Source organism: Dasypus novemcinctus, chromosome 21, assembly GCF_030445035.2.
Source record: "Dasypus novemcinctus isolate mDasNov1 chromosome 21, mDasNov1.1.hap2, whole genome shotgun sequence".
Lineage (NCBI taxonomy): Eukaryota > Metazoa > Chordata > Mammalia > Cingulata > Dasypodidae > Dasypus > Dasypus novemcinctus.
In genome coordinates this window covers 64,390,886-64,410,367 of record NC_080693.1, presented here as the reverse complement: position 1 = coordinate 64,410,367, position 19,482 = coordinate 64,390,886, and the positions used below count along the sequence as shown (strand labels likewise).

At 44.5% G+C, this 19,482-nt stretch overlaps 1 protein-coding gene across 1 annotated transcript in view; it reads left to right on the top strand.

Annotated features, from left to right (window-relative positions):
• The window catches only part of LOC101432116 (leucine-rich repeat-containing protein 37A-like), a 47,937-nt gene extending 35,679 nt beyond the window's left edge, over window positions 1–12,258 (top strand). Inside the window, exons 8-11 of the mRNA XM_058284415.2 lie at window positions 1,622–3,465; window positions 3,855–3,959; window positions 9,747–9,796; window positions 11,180–12,258. Of these exons, the coding sequence (XP_058140398.1) occupies window positions 1,622–3,465; window positions 3,855–3,959; window positions 9,747–9,796; window positions 11,180–11,366 (2,186 nt within the window). The 3' untranslated portion in view covers window positions 11,367–12,258. The remainder of the gene's footprint in view (window positions 1–1,621; window positions 3,466–3,854; window positions 3,960–9,746; window positions 9,797–11,179) is intronic.
• The last annotated feature ends 7,224 nt before the right edge of the window (window positions 12,259–19,482 follow it).

Sequence of the window (19,482 nt, the reverse complement as noted above, 5' to 3'; positions counted from 1 at the left end):
GCATTATGTCTCAAGTACCCATTGCCTTATAGGAGAGGTGTAGATGCACTTTTGTTGTTTGTTTTGTTTTTGCAATTTTATAAAAGAGAACAAGTGATGCTGCTTTATAAAAGTTTTATTTGGAACTTCAGAGTTTCTGGTCTCTTACCCAGCTCTTGTAATGGATGGAAAGGCCCTTCCATTCCTAGAGTGTCCAACTCTGAACTTGCTCTGCATCTCAAGCTTTTCTATTCACACAACACTCAGGTGCATTTAACTCTTTTTCTTTATATAAGGTTTACTGGCATTAACTTCAAGACTTCCAAAACATGACTTCCTTTATGTCCAGATAGCTTGAATACAGGTCTCTAACAGTGATCAGGGGCAAATAATAAATAATGACACTTTGCTACTTATATAAAGACAGTGCTGCTTATTTTTTAAAAACATATTCCGTCAATGATTCCCTTCTCCTCCAGAGGTGGCAGTACAGGCATTGTTACATTGCTAATCTCCTTTTAGAGATGAGGGGAAACAAGATCAAAGGTGTTGAGTGCTGCAGCTTAAGGTCCAGGTTTCCTGTCTACAGTTTGGTTCTCTCTCTAAGCCCATGCTCCTCCTTTCCCATGCTCCTCACTCTCTTTGGCTTGCATTGCCACCAAAAGTAATTTAATTCTTCTGGAAAAGAAACCTATCTGCACAATAGTACATTTGACTTTCTCACGGATAAAAGCTTTGTATGATTCCCCAAGTAGAGCTGGAAATATTAGAAATGAGCTAAAAGCAATGTAGGCATCCAAAATAAGTTGCTTTTTTTTTTCCTTTTGCATTTCATGACCTCAAGAAATGTTTATGCAGAAATCACTATTATTCCACAGATTGTTGAACATTCCACATAGGCATGTAATCTGGAAAATTTTAAATCTCTTTTTTTAAAAAATCTTTTAACCTACACTCCCAGATCCCTGCCCAAATCTAAGGAGACAACCAGAGAGGACATAGTGTTTTCATCTGTGTAGAGCCCTCTGTTATGGGGGCTAAAATAAATGGGAGTAGAGACCAAAGGAGGGAGTTGGGTGAGTCGGTGGAGAAGGGCATGTCCAATGAGGACCTGGGGGGGGGGCGGCACTCTGCTTCAGCAGCTCCGCACTTGCTCCCCTCAGAGGTTTGACTTTCCTAGTGGATATTTATGATGGCAGCAAGAATGTGAGTGCACTGAGGAGGTGGGAGAAAAAGCCTTTCCCTCCTCATCTGAGGTATATGAACAAGAGGAGATAAGTAGATCTGCAGAGGGTGGAGCTGAGTGGGACAGTATTTTTCTCTCAGCTCAAGGCTTTTATTGAGCCCTGGGCAGTTGGCCCTTGGAGACCAATAGAATAATCCTAAATATAGTTACTGTATTTCATATTATAGAATGTTCTGAGTTGGTAACTACTTCTTCAAAAGGTATCTTTTTCGCCCTGTGCTGTTGCCAGGCATAGGTTTAAGTTTGGGTTTATTTCTCTCCTCTCCATATGGTACTCAAATGTCTGTTGACTCCTGATTTACTTGGCTAGGAAAATACAGACTGGGATATGTGGCCTGACAAAGAGCTGTCTGTTCCGTCTTTCGTTATCAAAAGCAGTGTCTTCTTTTTTGGCAGATGAGGAAGCATCTCTAGTGGATACAGAAGGAGCCTTCATGAAGGCTTTGCAAGCCCGGAAGAAGAATAGCAGTACTGAACTGACCATTGAGCCTGAGCAAGCATCCTCAGACAACAATGGCGTCAGTCTGTCAGCTTCCACGAACGAACAGCTGGACTTCAATGATGACAGTGACGTTATTAGTGCACTGAATTACATATTGCCTTATTTCTCAGAGGGAAGTCTGGAAGATGTAGAATCAACATTATTACCATTCATTAAGCTGCTTTTGTCAAATATGCAAGAGGGAGATAATCCCCTGAATCATTTGACAAAAAACACAAGGAACCTTCCTCTTAAGAACGCACCCAAGAATACTCTTTACAAAAAAAAATTAAGCAAACTCTATTTTCTGGAAAATTTGTTAGATGCAGAAATTCAAGAAAAAATTGATGAGGTTAAAAAGAAAGAAAAAACTGCCATGCCTATGCATTCCAACTTAATAGGTACCAAATTTAAATGCCAGATCTTTCAAAAGAGATTGGAAACTGCCCAGCCACAGGGCAGTTTCCAGGAAAACAGTCTGGCAAAGATTCAGAAAGCAAGTGTAGGAAAAAGGCTGTTGAGAGTGAACAGAGTCATCAAGGGACCAAGAGGCATCCAGAAAAGGCACTTCAAAGAAATGGGAGATCAGAGTATCAAGAGGAAACAGTGTGCCCAGGCATTTGTGGAGAACATCGCCAAAGAAAGAATGCCCAGGAGGCCCACCCCAAGGGAGCTGGGGCGGTTTTGCAAGGTGTGGAGGCCAAGGAAATTGGTGGGAAACTCCTTCGACACTGAGCCTTCATTTGTAAAGGACCATAAGGCAGCAGTCTCTTCTTTCTTGAAGCAATACTCAATGGGCAGGCCTTCTACCACCATCCCTCTACGAGCCCCACCTGAGGTTAGAAACAAATTGAAAGACTTAGCCTACTCCATTTCTGTTTTAGAAGATGCAAAATATAGAGTTAAACACATGAAGGCTCCTAAACCAATCTCATATTCCAGAAAAAATTACCTCTTTCATAAAGCTCGCTCTCGTGTAAGCCACAAAACACTCAAGGCCAGACCAAGTCGAAAGCTCAGAAAGGAAGGTTCATTCAATAGACTTATGCTTGAAAAGAGACCTCCTTTCTCTGCAATGAGAAGCCTCATAAATTCCCCTTCAGGAGAGGCTTTTTCATCTTCAGAACGAAATTCTCAGGAAAATCCTTTTTCAGAATTATTTGGTCTTTCAAAATCTCCTACAGAAAGCATTGCTAAAGAAACAATTACTGCAAAAAGCACTTCTGCAGGAAGTATTTCTGTAGAAAACACTTCTGCAGAAAATACTACTGTGATACAAAAGACTGCCCCTATAACCCCTGCCGTTAGGAATTCTACCACTGCAAATTCTTCTGTGACTGTAGACAACTTAATGCTAACTGTTAACCAAACCAATGAAACCCAATGGGTATACCATAACTTGGTCACCGACTTACCCCCCAAGACCGAGGGCTCCACTCTTCCACTTCACTCATCCCCAGGTGATAAATTTGAAACTCAGCTAAACCAACAACTACGGTCTCTCATCCCCAACAACGATGTGAGAAAGCTCATTTCTCATGTTATCCGGACTTTGAAAATGGACTGCTCTGAGCCCCACGTGCAACTGGCCTGTGCAAAGCTCATCTCCAGAACAGGCCTTCTGATGAAGCTTCTCAGTGAACAACAAGAAGTAAAGGTGTCCAAGGCAGACTGGGATACAGACCAATGGAAAACTGAGAACTATATCCATGAGAGCACAGAAGTCCAGAGTGAACAAAAAGGGCGAAGATTAAGTGAGGTGAGGATAAGTCCAGAAACATGAGACCTAGGCTTTTCCATCAGAGTTTAGGACATGTCATTGGAGCACCCAAGCAGGAAGCCCAGAGGCTCCTGGTTCATGCTTGTCTCGGCTATGTAACTTTGACCAAGACAGTGATCCTACCGCTTTGCTCATTTACAGAATGGTGCCACTATTCCTAGGGTGGATGAGAAGAGGACCCAACACACAAACAAATTATAGAAGAGTGCTTGATAATATTAGTTAACACATTCAATTTGGTATGGTCTTTAAAAACCTGTAAATTAGATTCACATGGAAGAATGGGGTTTTGATGCTAAATAGATAGCTTTCTTCTTTTCCATTGCTTTGTTGTTGTTTTTAAATTGTTCTTCCCTTTTTTTTTTTAGCCCACAAAAGAAGTTCCAGGATATGGCTATAACAGCAAACTCATCTTGGCAATATCCGTTACTGTGGTAGTGATGATTTTGATTATAATTTTCGGTGTCATTGAGGTAAGGACAATTAATTCAGGTTTCTGGAATACATCCTGTCTTTATAATAGATTCAGAACCCACAAACTAAAAAATCAAAGCCAATGTCCCACCTGCTACTACTACTTGGCATTCCTCTTCAGTCATTAGGACTGAGGTACACTTTGTTCTTTTATTGCAAAGTATATTCCAGGAATTTTTACAGGAAGGAACCCCACTCCCAGGAGATCTCTGTGGAATTAAAACCAAGATAACAAGCTGTAAGACTACTTTGAGAAGTTAAGTTTAAGAAGGCCAGAGTTGACGTGATAGCAAAATTTCTTCAACCCAAAACTGTCAGCTCACTGATGAACTCACAGTCACTTTTCTTCTATCACTGATTCCTTTCCTTGTTGGGGGAAAGGATGAGAGGCAATATAATCTCTGCTTTCATGGATCTATCAGTCATGCTGGGGAGATAAGACACAGTAAAAGGATGAAAGTGTTATCTTTTAAAAAAAATTATTTCTGTCCCTTCCACCTCCGCCCCTCCCCCCTCCCACCCCTCACCCCCCGCTGCCTGCTCTCTGTATCCATTTGCTGCGTGTTCTTCTATGTCTGCTTGTATTCTCATTGGGCGGCTTCGGGAATGGATCCTGGGACCTTCCATAGTGGGAGACAGGCGATCATTCTCTTGCACCACCTCAGCTCCCTGTTCTACTACATCTCTTATTGTCTCTCCTCTGTGTCTCTTGTTGCGTCATCTTGCTGTGCAAGCTCTCCGCATCGGCTGGCAGTGCTGCATGGGGCAGCATACCTGCACAGGGTGGTGGTACCATGTGGGCCAGCATTCCTGCACATGGGCCAGCTTGCTGTGTGGACCAGCCTGCCTTCACCAGGAGGCTCTGGGCATCAAACCCTGGACTTCCTATATGGTAAACGGGAGCCCAACTGCTTGAGCCACATCTGTTCCCCTGAAAGTGTTATCTTGTAGATCTGTTAGGTTTATTTAGCATCTTTCTTCTCCAGTGTGTTAGGCATTGTCTAAATAGGTTAAGTTAGGCGGCAGACTTGGCCCAGTGGTTAGGGCGTCCGTCTACCACATGGAAGGTCTGAGGTTCAAACCCCAGGCCTCCTTGACCCGTGTGCAGCTGGCCCATGCGCAGTGCTGATGCACACACAGAGTGCCATGCCACGCAGTGGTGTCCCCTGCATAGGGGAACCCCAGGCGCAAGGAGTGCACCCCGTAAGGAGAGCTGCCCAGCGCGAAAGAAAGTGCAGCCTGCCCAGGAATGGTGCCGCACACACGGAGAGCTGACACAAGATGATACAACAAAAAGAAACACAGACTCCCGTACCGCAGACAAAAACAGATGCTGACAAAAAAGAAGATGCAACAAAATAGACACAGAGGGAAACGGACTTTGGCCCAGTGGTTAGGGTGTCCGTCTACCATATGGGAGGTCCGGGGTTCAATCCCCGGGCCTCCTTGACCCGTGTGGAGCTGGCCATGCGCAGTGCTGATGCGCGCAAGGAGTGCCGTGCCACGCAAGGGTGTCCCCCGCGTGGGGGAGCCCCACGCGCAAGGGGTGCGCCCGTGATGAAAGCCGCCCAGCGTGAAAAGAAAGAGCAGCCTGCCCAGGAATGGCGCTGCCCACACTTCCCGTCCCGCTGTCGACAACAGAAGCGGACAAAGAAACAAGACGCAGCAAATAGACACCAAGAACAGACAACCAGGGGAGGGGGGGAAATTAAACAAATAAATAAATATAAAAAAAAAATAGACACAGAGAACAGACAACTGGGCTGGGGAGAAGGGGAGAGAAAGAACGAAAGAAAGAAAGAAATCTTTTTTAAAAATAAATAAATAAATAGGTTAAGTGAAACTGTTGCCACTAAATTAATGCATCAGGCTACTCTACTACATGTACCCTATTCCTTCTATTCAATTATACAAGGGTTTATTAATTTTCCCAATAGGTGGGTACTAGCATATGAAAAGTCAGGTTCAATAAACTGACAAATCTTGACCCTACTATACCAATCCAACCTATTTTACCCCATTTGCCTTTTCCAATGTGATGGCTACCCTCCATGCCAGCCAAAGCAGCTCCTCAGCATACCCCAGGCACACCATGCCCATTCCATCTGTGCTTTTGCCCATCTAAAATTCCCTTCATTCACCCTGTCTGTCTAAGTCCTATCAAGCTGACAAAAGCCAACTCAAGTCCATCTTTCCCCCTGAAGCCTTCCCTGAATACTCCTGGTCCTAGTCTATCTGTGAGATCTGTCGCCATGTCATGGCAGCCATAGCAAGGCATTCCCCCTCCTTGAGAACTCAACAATGTGGTAAACAGTTTTTAAAAGTGTGGCTAACCAAGACAGAAAACATGATGCAGCAGACAGATTCATAAGAACCAGACGGCTGCCTGGTCAGTCAAAACCTGGCTGAATGTATTAATATATCTAAACAAAAGTATGTCTATTGGCAGGAAGTTTCTGTAAAAGAGTAGAAAGGGAAGGAAGAGGCCAGCATGGGCAGTGCCCATCCTAATATTGCCCAAGAGTGAAGGAGCTGCCAGCAGCAGATGGGGCACCTCGGGCCCATAGGAGGCGGTGCCTGCGGGGCAGATGCATGGATCTAGAAACCTCAGTCCTTTCCACTGAATGCCGGAATCAGCTGATTCCTTCTGTTCTGATTCTTTGCTCACCAAGTGGCCTTCTGACTGTGGCATTGTGTGCCACATAGGCCTCTAGATAACTCCCTGATGGTGTAGGCACAGATGTTCTGTCTGTGGAATAGATGTATTGGCATCTTGAACACTGTCAAGTCATAATCTGACATTCTGATTTTTGTCCAGTCCTGTGATATTGATAAGGTGAGACTGTCCTATCAGGAAGAAGTGAGTTCTCTCGTGGTAAGGGAAAGAGTCTGATTTCTGAGTCTGGGAGGCTGGGGCCCAGCATGGGGTCAGCTTGGCAAGGCCTCTAGGGAGACAGTCAATCACTGGCCATTGCCCAGACAGTACCTTCCTCTTCTCCAGCTGGCATATGACCCTTCCTTTCTATAAAATCATATGCTGCTTTTGATTTCCATGTGTAGTTTAACCTTGTATTTGTATTTCTTTATGTGCTTTCATTATTTCCTTTTCCCCACTTAGATTATAAGCTTTTATAGGACCGGAACCTTGTAGTGTTCTCAAAGGAAGAGAGCTAAGGCATTATATCAGTTCCACAATGGGGGATAATACAACCTAATATTTATATGAAGTAGCATAGAGTCCAGCAATAGACAGAACCATGCATTCCTAAGACTTTTGAAATGGTACCTCCTAATATTCTGATAGTGGGGGGAAATGAATGAATGGTTATAGAACAGCTGCCTAACTATTTGGGGAAAATAATGGTAGATCTGTATTTCTCACCTTAAACTAACATATTTCCATAAACATAAAAAAAATACCATAAAAGCATTAGAAGAAAATAGAAGCAATATGTTTTATAATCTTGTGGTGGAAAAGAGCTGTCCAAGCCTGATGCCATGGCATGATAGATTTGATCACCTTGTCTTTGACACTGTTAGCAAATTTAGCTCCTATTTATGCCAAACATTGGACTAAGAGCTTCATGTATTTTGTCTGACTTAATCCTCAAAAGCAGCCTGCAAGCAAGATGTTGTCATCCTTCTTTTACACATGGAAGAGATCGGTTTAGGCTCCAGTGGCAAAACCAAAAGCAGAACCAGAGTCAGTGCCCATAAAGCCTGGGCTCCTTCATACCACTGCTCTGTTTTGCCTCCTTAAAGACAAAAACAAGTGGGAAATAGTTGAAATATTGACATACAGTGAAATAGTATAATATATTTAATATGCAAACATCTTTTATAAAACAAGAAAAGACCAAAAACAAAAAAATCCAGTGGGAAATGAAGCAGAGGCTACAACGGGGAGGAGGTGTGTTCACGTACTCCCATCTGTCTGTCCTCTCCTCATGGCTTATGGGGTGCGGGTCTTGTTAGGGAGGACTTTGCTACCCCATGGGATAAAAGTAGTTTCCTGTATTTTCTTCTGATACTTGTGAAACAGTGTGTTGTTATTTTTCTTTTTTAATCCATCTATAATTTGTTTTATTTGGTTGGTTTGGGTGTGGTTGAGGTAGGAAACCTAACTCCCCTTTCCCCCCAAATGAATATCCAGTTGTTTTAAAATCTCTTATTGAATGGTTAATTCTTTCCTCACTGATCTAAAATACATTTTTCTTGACAGTCCTGTTCCAGGACCAGAATTACCCTACTTGATGCCAGTTGTTTGATAACATAGTTTGCTATTTGGTAGGGCATGCTCCTGCTCTTTGATCTTCTTTTTCACGCTTTTCATAGCTATTTTTGCACATTTTCTCTATGTGTTGGAATTGGAATGGAATTAACATTTCCTTTTTAGAAACATGGCATCTCACACCATGTAATCCGTGCTTACTGTCATTCTGAAGTTTTAATGCTGAGTTCACACATCTTTTATTCAGTTTATTTCTAAGTACTTTATACATTTTTATTGCTATTGTGAATGGGGTCTTACTTCCATTACATTTTCTAATTGGTTTTCTAATTACATTTCTAATTGGTTTTTGGTGGTTACACAGAAAAGCTACTGAGGTTTGTGGGCTGATCTTTTGATATATCCAGCTACCTTACTGAATGCTCTTATTACTTCCAATAAAAATTTGATTCATTCTTTTGCGCTTTTTAGGTTCATCATCATTTCATACGGAAATAATGATAATTTTGCCTCTTCCTTTCTAATGCTTTTACTCCATTTATTTTTCTTACCTCATGGGTGGTACTAATGTTTTTCTTGTTGCATTATTGGTGGTGCTCCTAAACAGTGTCTAATAGTAACAGTAATAACAGGCATCCCTGTCTCCTTTCTGACTTTGAAACAATGTTGTTGTTTGGGCTTCTGGTAGATACTTTTACCAAGTACATTAATCTGACAAGGGGGTGCTGATGCAAAGTTCCAGAAATATGTTGGCTTTTATAAAGGGTATTTATTTGGAGTAGAAGCTTAAAGTTACAAGGCCCTAAAGAATCCAACTCAAGGTTCCTTTCTCACCAGTCAGTTACCACGTGTTGAAGCAAGATAGTTGCTGGTCACTGCGAGGGTTCAGCCTTCCTCTCTCTCAGCTACAGGTTGGCACAGGGCTCTTCTCTCTTCCTGGGGCTTTAGCTGTTTAAGCCTTCTCCTTTCTGTCACATGGCAAGACCAAAATAATGAAATTCTTTCCTCTTCCTTGTCTTCTTTTGTGTGTCTTCTTGACTGAGTATCCATTTATATAGCCCACCAAGGGGGTGGGGACTCAACCCTGAATTAAACTCTACTAACATGGTCAAATCAAAGCCCTAATCTTAACATACTTTAATCAAAGACATCTCAGCTGAATCTAAAACAAGCAAAGGGGATCACACCCAGAGGAACAGACCAGTTTACAAACATAATCTCCCTTTTTTGAATTCATAAATAATCTTAAACTGCCATACCATGTTAAGAATGTTTCCCTCTTTTGCTACCTCTAAGAGTTTTTATTAGGAATTACATGTTGCTTGTTATCTAAAACAGTAAAACATATTAAGTGCCACCTGCACTCAAGATTCTAAACTAGGTATTGTGGAAGAGCCAAAGAACTATGAAAGAAGCTAGTACACCTGTCCTGGAAAAAAAAATTGTCATCTGGCTGGGAAGATAAGACTTAAGATAAATAAAAGGAATGAATAAAGGTTTGGAAAGAATGGCTATTGTGATAGATAATCATGGTTATGTTTTTCTTCCAAAACAGATTTATTCTCATAGAGCAGCATCAGAGGAAGATGAAGAAAAAGGCCCACGGTAAATAATAACCTGGCAATTTTTAACACTGAATTTTTGAACTAGAGAATAACCTAGAGCTCCTATATTTTGATTCCTCGTTTTTTAATGTGGAAACTGTCAAAGGCATAAAAATACTTATCCTAATGCTTTGCCTGGCTCTAGAAAATTAGCTCCTCAGCCAAAGCTGATTCAGAGGGCACCGGCATGGATGCACCTGCTGTCATCAGTTCTTGAAGGAAAGGGTGGGGGAGGAGAGGTTTGAGCTGAGCCCGTCTCTTCCTGCTGCTGGTGGGCATCAGGCTGGCCAGAGGCCTTTCTGGAGTCTCTGGGGAAGGCACAGAAAGACCGCACGGCTTGGAGGTCAGGGACCAGTCTCATTCAAGGCTGATGGAAGGAAAACTATACGAGTCCTTCCTGTAAAGTGGCCAGTAAACTTCCCTTCTCATCCTGCTAGTTTTCAAGCCCCTACTCATCCCCTTTATTCAAACCTCACTGAATTTTCCTTAGGAGAGACCCGAGATAGCAGCTTGTGTCTTTCCCTTTTATAAGAAAATGGAGACGGAGAAAGGGAAAATATCTTCCCCCATGGTCACACTACTAATGAGTGTCAGAAAGAGGGTGGTTCTTTTCCCTTCGCCCACTTCTCCATTGATTATACAGTGCTTGGGCCATGAGCTACGTTTTATATCACAACTCAGTATACATATACTTAGATAGACACTTTTTAAAGCAAACCTATTCCACAATCTGATATTTTCTATTTTGTTCAGCTTCTTTTTGTTTGGTATGGTTTTGTTTTGTAAGGCCAGCCCTGACCTTATATTGATTGTCAGTGATAACCTGCGCTGTGAAAATCAGAGAGCTAGTTAATTTTGCTAGCTAGACTAAGGCTTTTAACTTGGTGTGATTCAGCCTATAGGATAAAGCAACCTGTAGGAGAAAGAAGCATCTTCTCCACTCATCTCCTACCCTCTAGCACATGATGCATGAAAGACTACATCTGAAGGGAACTGATGTAAAATATCCCTAGAGAGGGTGGCCCAGTATGGCTGTGCAGTTTCTTCACTGCACAAGGGCCTCTGACAAGTGGGTGAATGGGACTGAAAATTCTGCCTATACTCCATGCCCAGCCACGTACAAAGAGGTCCCCAGAAACATTAGGGGGCCCTCTTGGACGGACACTGAAAGCTCCTGGAAGTCCAGCATGCATGGGAATTGTTTAAAAAATCCAAAGTCTGTGGTGATTTTGCTAGTTGTGATTTACGGGCAAAGGTAAACATTTAGTCCTGCCAAGACAAGAGATGTCTCTAGTGAGAGACACAGAGAATGCCACAAATCACTAACCGTCCTGTGTGTGTGTGTGTGTGTGTGTGCGTGTGTGTGTGTGTGCTTTCCCCCAAGGGGCTTCGTTCGATTTCTGCTGCAAAGGAAATGCACAACTGAAAGTGAGAATCAGGTAAACTTACACAGCACTCAGTACTGCACCCAGAGAAAGCAGGAGATGTACACTATCAACATTTCCATTTCTATTTTCTACGAGAAAATTTTTCTGGAGAAGGCGGCCACTTTGGCTGAGGGATATGTATAAGCCTCTCAATGCCACATGCAAGAAAAACATGGCACAGAAGCTACATGACAAGGACTCTTCAGATGAGGATGAGATTTTCAATAAGGATGCAGGGTAAATGATGGGGAACAATTTAAACGTCTTATCTAAAAGAGTTAAAGTCTTACTTTCAAGAGTAAAAGCCATTGGCATCATTCTTCTCCCAGGGAGCGCAGTGCCCCACCAGAGAAGGTGGAGTCTCTAGAAGCTGCTGAAGAGGAAACTGAAGAAGCCACAGTGTGACCCCCGCCCCGCCTCAGGCTCCTGCATTTTTTATTTTCTAATATTGACGATCAAGCATTACTTGTGAAAATGCCTATTTTCCTCATATTAAAATGTTTAAAACCCATAGCCGATTCTAGCTATGTGGTAAGGAATTAAAATGTAAATAGTTAAATAACAAGGTGTTTATCAAGGGCCATAGACAAGAAAAGCAGGGCTGGAGCTAGAATTCCTCACCGGAGCCATTACTCCTCCAACTGGCAATGTGGGCAAAGGAGGAGGAACAGGGGCTTCTCTCCCCCATTTCCATAATATAGTTAGTCCTTGGGAAACTAAAACTGTATCAGTCTCTAGGAGTATAGACTATTAAGTCAAAAAACAATTTATTCTGGTGCTCTCTCCTCATTGCAGGAGCAGCCCTGGTCCCCCAGCTACCAGTCGCTGACTGTTTGTTGTGGATGGGCCAGAGGAGCATCCACCTTCTGGCCCCTCTCCTAAAGTCTTGAGGTTGCCAGAATATTTGGGTCATTGAGTCTACCTCCACTGTGAGGCCAAGTCCTGACTTCTTCCCAAGCTTCAAACTCAGGGGGGAAATGGGTGTCCTGTGTTGGTGTAGGAGGTCCTCCATCCTTACAAGCTATTGGAAAACTCACACTGCCTTTTTTCTTTTTCTTATTAAACTCTCCCAACCCTTGGGTATAGCTACCAAGGAGTTGTTGGAGGGATAAGGGATAAGGGTAAAGGAAAAATGTGAACAGTAATGGCCCCAGATTGCTCTCCTCCGGCCTGGAAGGGTGTTATTTTGGGAAAACATTTTGGTGAGGACGTAGCCTCCCCTCTGCCCCCCACACCCCCTTCCCTCCTTATCACCCCCTCCCCCCCATCAAGTGTGTGCTACTCAATGCCCCCTAGCTCAGCCCAGCACCAAGCCCCGACCTACTGGCTTCCTTCCACGCCCACCGCATGATTTCAAGTGATGATGCAAGTAAAACCTGCATTAGGTGCAAGAGCTCCTGCATTCCTTCTGCCCCTCCAGGTGGGGTGAGATAAGAGTGCAAGGAGGGCATGACTTTTTCCTTAAAGTGAAAAGTCATTAGTAGATCACATTTAGGAATGTTAAGCACAGTGACTAAAAGAGATTCCAAATAAGCAAGATTTGATAATCGACCTATTGAACTTACAGTAACCTGAGGTGAGGAATGATGCCAACCAAGGAACGACAGCCCAGAGTCCCCCAGAAGAGCAGAGCAGCTGGGAGAGAGCCCAGCATTTTTTTTTTCTGCGGGTTGGGGTTCCAAGCAAAACGAGCTCCCCTTTAGTGCCTCATCTGCTTTACACGTTTGCTGATGCTGGGCCACATCTGAAGCTGCTCTCTTGATGCCGGCCCAAGTCACCCAAAGTTCCTTACTGAGGATGAGAAACAAGTGTTTTTCTCTGTAGTGACTTTGGTGATCCAACAAATATTACTGTGTTTAAAGCACTAGACTAAATAAGAAGAAGGGACAGCAGCAGCTACTGCCGCCATTTACTATTTGTTTACTTGATGGATTCAACATTTTACAGTCTTATCTCATTGAGCCCGAAATTCCATGGAGGCATATTTTGCCATCCTCATTTGACAGATAAGAAAACGAGGCCCAAAGAATAGAAGTCATTTGCCCAAGGTCATACATCCCAAACTGATGAGTTAAGGTTTTACCTCCTAGCTATTAGACTTCAACGCCTCTTAACCATTACACTGCCTTGCTGTAGGGTATAGGGAAGTAGAGAAGGAAAAGCCATGGTTGCCATCAGAGTCAATCACAACGACGGTGGTGGTGATGGCAGCTACTATTTACTGATCAACCACTGTGGACCAGGTACAGTACTAAGCACTTTAACACTGTTAGGTCCCCAGGAACAGAAAAACCCCCATGGTACCCAAACCCTATATTTTAACAGGAAGTTGGACATAAAGACAGGGAGCTGATGAGAAACCAAGAATAGAAATCCTTGTGCTGGTTCCCAAAAGTCTAGACGGGGAATCCAGGTAGCTCCAGGATATTTTTGAGTGGATTTACTTTATGTCAAATTTTATGCATAAAATGAGACTTAGATAATGTTTTTAATATATAACACCACCTCAAATGTGTATATTTCTTATTAGTCCCAAATGCTTACCTATCATAATCCTTTTATTTTTATTTTTCTTATTTCTGTCCCACCCCCACTGTGTGCTCTCTGTGTCCATTCGCTGTGAGTTCTTCTGTGTGTATTGTATTCTCATTATGCAACTCTGGGAACCCACCCTGGAATCTTCCGGAGTGGGAGAGAGGTGATCATTCTCTTGCTCCACCTCAACTCCCTAGTTCGCTGTCTCATATTGTCTTTGCGTCTCTTCTTTTCACTGTTGCATCATCTTGCTGCATCAGCTCTCTGTGTGGGCGGCACCACTCCTGGGCAGTCTGCATTCCTGCGCGGGGCTGCACTCCTTGCACTGGGGCCACTCCTTGCACGGGGGGCACCCCTGTGCAGGGCAACACTCCTTGCTCATGGCAGCACTCCATGTGGGCCAGCTCATCACACGGGTCAGAAGGCCCTGGGTATCGAACCTGAACCTCCTATATGGTAGGTGGACGCTCTGTCCTTTGAGCCATATCAGCTTCCCCTATCCTAATTCTGAACTAAAATTCCCAAGAGTGAGATTCTCTTTTACTCAGTTTGTCCAAGATTGGGCAGAGGTTTTTCCTGAGCCCAGAATTTGTCTGACCAGCTTGTGAAAGAGCTGCCTCTCCTTGGATCAGGGACACAAGAAGTGGCTCAGCTCTCTTGGTTGTCTAGAAAGAAGTAGGTCTAAGGGATGACTTGAAGGAAGAGAACTGGAAGAAAAACAGATATTTCATAGGCATACAAAGGAAAAAACATTGTAGACAAGAGTCAAAAGGCAGGGAGACATGAGACCTTGAGGTGTTCTTGAACTGTGTACAGGCTGGTGTGGCCTGGAGCAGGAAGCACAAGGAGCGAGAGGCAGTATGGGAAGCTGCACACCTGAGCAGGGAACCAGATCCCTAAGGAACCTTGACCCAGCAAGTGATGAACTACTTACTGACGTTTCAAGCAGAAGAGAGGCATGACCAAGCTTGAGTTTTAGAGGCCTAGAAGTAGAGACACCAGGAGATCAATTTGGGAGTCCAGGCTAAGTAGCAAGTGAGAGCAAATGGATGTAGAAAATCTTTTTACAACAGAAAACAATGTGTTCAGTGGATATATGTGAACAAGAACTGGAAGAACAAGAGCTTGTTTTCAGAGAAGATTGGATTTCAGATTTTTATGATCAAATCCAGGTGATGACAAGGTCCGAGTATAACCTGGGAACAGGAGTCAGGGAAGTGGTGGTCATCTAGGAGGAGAGACAAATCCAGGTGACCTTAGAGACATGTTTCCTTTCCTCTTTTAGTAGCTTAGCAGAGAGGTACCTCAGCAGGTGCCAGCGAGCTCGGTGGAAGAATAAGCAGATGCCAGCCACTGAGCTCCTGAGTCCGCCTTTCCAACGAGGCCATTGAATCACGGGGCTTCCATATCTAGCAGCAGAGATGTTCTCTGCCTCACAACCCCTACAAACATGTAATGCCCTGGGGTAGATCTCTATCTCCTCTCTACAGGAACTCTAGCCATGGTGTACATGGTCCCGCTAGGCCTGGCTTAAACACCCGCTCTGTAGGAAAATGAGTGTTTGGAGAATAGAGTGCACCATTATTATTCTGCTTGTAAGTTGTTCCTCCCCTCTAAAAAAAAAAGCAAAAACCACCTTTATATTTGTACCATTTGGTGCTAGTGATGCATGTGGCTCTGTGTGCCCTTTACATGACAGGAGGTAAAGGAATTTTATGCCCAGGAAAATCTATGTAGCATGGTAAGGTGTTGGCATGGAAAGTACTGAAGTAGAGGGGAAGATTTAGAGTCCAGGGCCAAAGTTCCCGTGTCACAAGGGCATCATTAAAAAACATACTGGCTCAGAAGGCCTCAAGCCGTCTGACTCAACTGCTATATCAGACAATGTGTTGGTCATCCGGCGGTGCGTAACAGATTACCCCCCAGAAGAAACACTTGCTCCTCACAATTTCTGTGGGCAGTTCGGGCTGTAAGGCTCTCATGAGGTTGCATTCAAGATCTCAACCGGAGGATGGGGGGTGGTGGGAAGATGACATCTGGGACTGTGGCCATCTGAAGGCTAGTTTCCAGGGTGGTCACCACTCACATGCTGGCAAACTGGTGCCCGTTGTGGGAAGGAGGCCTCAGTTCCTCCCCACATCAGCCTTTTTACAGGCTACTTGAATCTCCACATGCCTGATGGCTGACTTCCTCCAGCCTGAGCGAATGGGAGAGAGCACCAGGCAGTAGTTCTCCTTTATGGCCTGGCCTCAGATGTCATATGGCACCACTTCTGCCATGTAAAGGAAGCCTAAAGTAAGTGCATAAATCCAGCCTACACGAAGGAGGAGGCTTAGGCTCCAACTTTTGAGGAAGGGAGACTTAAAGAATTTGTGGACACATTTTATTTCCTACTTCTTTAATTTTTAGGAGGTACCAGGGATTAAAACCAGGATCTCCTACAATGGGAAGCAGGTGCTCAATCACTTCAGCTACATCTGCTCCCCTGTGGACACATTTTAGAACTGCCACAGACAGGAAAATAGAAACTACTTCAGATACTTCAAGCAAAAGAGGATTTTATATGGCAATTAGGTGCTTATCATTGGAGGGGTTAGAAGTGGTGAAAGCTGGCAGTGGGGAGGGATGGTTACTTTATCACAGTTGCTGTCCAGGCCACAGGAGTCAGGAAGCATCAGGAAACCACTGCTGTGGTCACTGAAGCCCCATGGTCCCAAGGTTGCTGTTTTCTGCAGGATGTGGAGTCCAGCTGCCCCCAGAGCCTGCATGTCTGCTGCCACCACAGAGGAATGGGTGACTTCTACCTCCCTTCCACTTTCTAAATCTCACACAAGTACATTTTATTGGCAGAACCCTGCAGGCAAGGAAGTCTGAAATGATTCCCAGACTTCCAGCACCTACAGAAAAGGGGTTGGAAGTGGTGTCAAAAGCCAACCAACATTGTCCAGCATATTCCGCACACAGGCATGGTGATGAAGCCTCCTGTACTTGGAGGTGTCCTGGGGCCCGACCTCTGTTTTGGGTAGGCTTATGGGCGGCCCAGCCTTTACAAATGAGGGAGGCCTACATGGAGTAATCTGGTGATGGCCTGGCTAAGCCAGAGGCCTAGAAAGTCATTCTAGCTGGATAGCAGATGAGGTACGGGATGCTGATGATGTGCGCTCATCCCCGGAGGTGCTGGAGAAACACCTGGAGTTGACCCTTAGCTTTGTCTCTGGGTTGTTCACGCTGGAGGAGGCTAATCAGGCAGCAAGCAATGCAACATCAGTGAAAAAGTAGCCTCCATTCCAAAGGACTGCCAGAGAAAATGTGACTGGGAAAACACAATTTCTCCAAATATGGTCTATGGACCTCTACATCAAACCTCACTAGGAGGGAGTGGATATGGCTCAAGCAGTTGAGCGCTCGCCTCCCATAGGGGAGCTCCTGGGTTCAGTTCCCAGTGCCTCCTGAAAAAAACAAAAACAGAAAGGACCAACAAACAAAACAAATGAGAAAACCAACTCAAGAAAGCCGATGTGGCTCAGTGATCGAGCACTAGCTTCCCACATACAAGGTCACGGGTTTAATCCCTGGGTCCCAGGACTTAAAAAAAAAAAAAAAAAAATCCCTGGAATTCTTATTTACAGATTCCTAAAAACCTCCCCTCTAAGCCACATGCCCACCTCACCTGAATCTCCAGACAGAGGCCCATTCAAACAGCCTTTTATGCTCACTAAATTTGGAGAACTACTGAAGTAAGGTGAGGAGGGCAGGGAGGGGGGGAAGCAGAGGTCCTTCTTCAGGGCTGGAGGTCAGCAGAGAGGTGACTGCAGGAGAGGGAGGGCCGTGCAGGGTGAGGACGACAGAGCTGGGGTCCAGTGATGTCCCAGCACTGGGAATGCTGGAGTGCTGTCCCCCTCCCCACCCCCACGGCGGACAGGACCTTCACTCCTCCATCAGTCCTGGCTGCAGAGGTCCTGGAAGGGGTGAGGTGCTGGGGCTGAGACCTGGAGGGTCGGGTAGAGCACACATTCAAAAAGAGGAAACAATCCTAAGGCCAGAAGTGGGAAGAGTGAAGTTGACGGTTTATGTGTTAGAGGGTCACGTTGGAAAGAGAGTCTGGCACACACTGTGGAGTATTCTGGTTTGCGGAACTGAAGGAGATTAAGATTTAAACCTGTGATCGATATAAAGGCTTCACATGGATGAGGACAGGATGGTGGAGCAGCGGGAAAGAAGGAGTCTAGGTCTTTAACACATGAACCACCAAACTAGCTGTGGACTTCCTAACTGGATTGTTACGTGAACTATGGATAGATTTCTCTCTTATTTAAGCCACACTTCTTTTGGGTCTCTATTGCAGCAGCTAAACCTATAACCTAATATAATAAAAGAACAGTATATGTATTGGTTAGTTATTACCACAATAATACTGTGTAACAATTCGTTCCCAAATGTAGTGGCCAGTTAAAATAGGTCTCCAGGTTGGCTGGTGTGCCTCTGCTTTAATGCTGTGCTGGCTGGGTTGGCTCTGAGTCTTGGTGTAGGTCCACAGTCCATCTGGGGCAGCTCTGTTCCATATGTATTCATTCTGGGGCCCAAATGAAGAGACAGCAGCTCCCCAGGAGCAGTTCTACTCATGGTGAAGGCAGAAGCATAAAAGGCCTAACAGAAACGTATAAGGCCTCTTAAAGCTTAGGCTCAGAACAGGCACACTTTTGTTTCTGCCCCATTCTATGAGCCAAAGCAAGTCACATGGACAAGGTCAGAGCCAGGAGATTGGAAAGTATGCTCTAGCACAATGTGACGTGGCAAGAGTGTAGATACAGAGAAGAGTGAAGAATTGGGACCAAAATTTTATCCATGCCAGTATGTGATTGTGCCCAGGGCCCAGTTCCACCCTTCTAGTGGTTACCTATAAACAAAGCACAGCAAGAAGGTAATGTCTGTCAATTTGAAGACTCAACCACTGTTCTCTGTTAGGCTGTCAAGAATCACATCTCCTTCCTCTCCACACAGCCCGACTCCCCACAATGCCTAGTACCAGGTCCAAGAAATATTACTGAGTGAATTGTGGCCATTCCTACATTCTCCCCATATGCTTCCTTATAAAATATAGCCTGACCTCCCAAGGGTGCTACATCTTCATCCCTTAAGAAGCAAAGGACTGTGCCATTTGGAGCTGGGACCTGTACACAGATCTGTCTGACACCAAAGAGACCCCAGAAGGAAGGGCTTATACAGAGTGAAACACCAAAACGCTTTGGTGACATTTTTTTCTCTAGAGGCCATTTAGAACTGGAAAGAGTCCCATCACCTGAAATGCCCTAACAGGGAGGTACAGACCTAGTTATGGATCCACTGAACTCAAGGGAAATTTTAACAACAGTGCGATTCATCATCAGGCCCCCACTGCTCCACAAAGCCCCCTTGGCCTCTCTCATCAGGGCAAAAGCAAAGTCAGCCCCAGATGTTCTACCTAAATATCTGCCTTTCCTTGGAGACTTTGCCCTTTAAAGAACCACATACAGAGAGTCATGATTAACTCTAAAGAGTGTCAGCACTGAATTCCAGGCACAGGGGCATGTGGGTGGAGAGTATATTTTAGGGCAGTGACTCATGATAAATAGTTTCCCCCATTCCCCAAAAGTGACTACACAAAGTCAAGCTGATAAAAATAGAGGGGGGGGGGGGGCTAGATTTAGTGCAAAGCATCTTCGTTATGATGTGGATTATTGGCAAG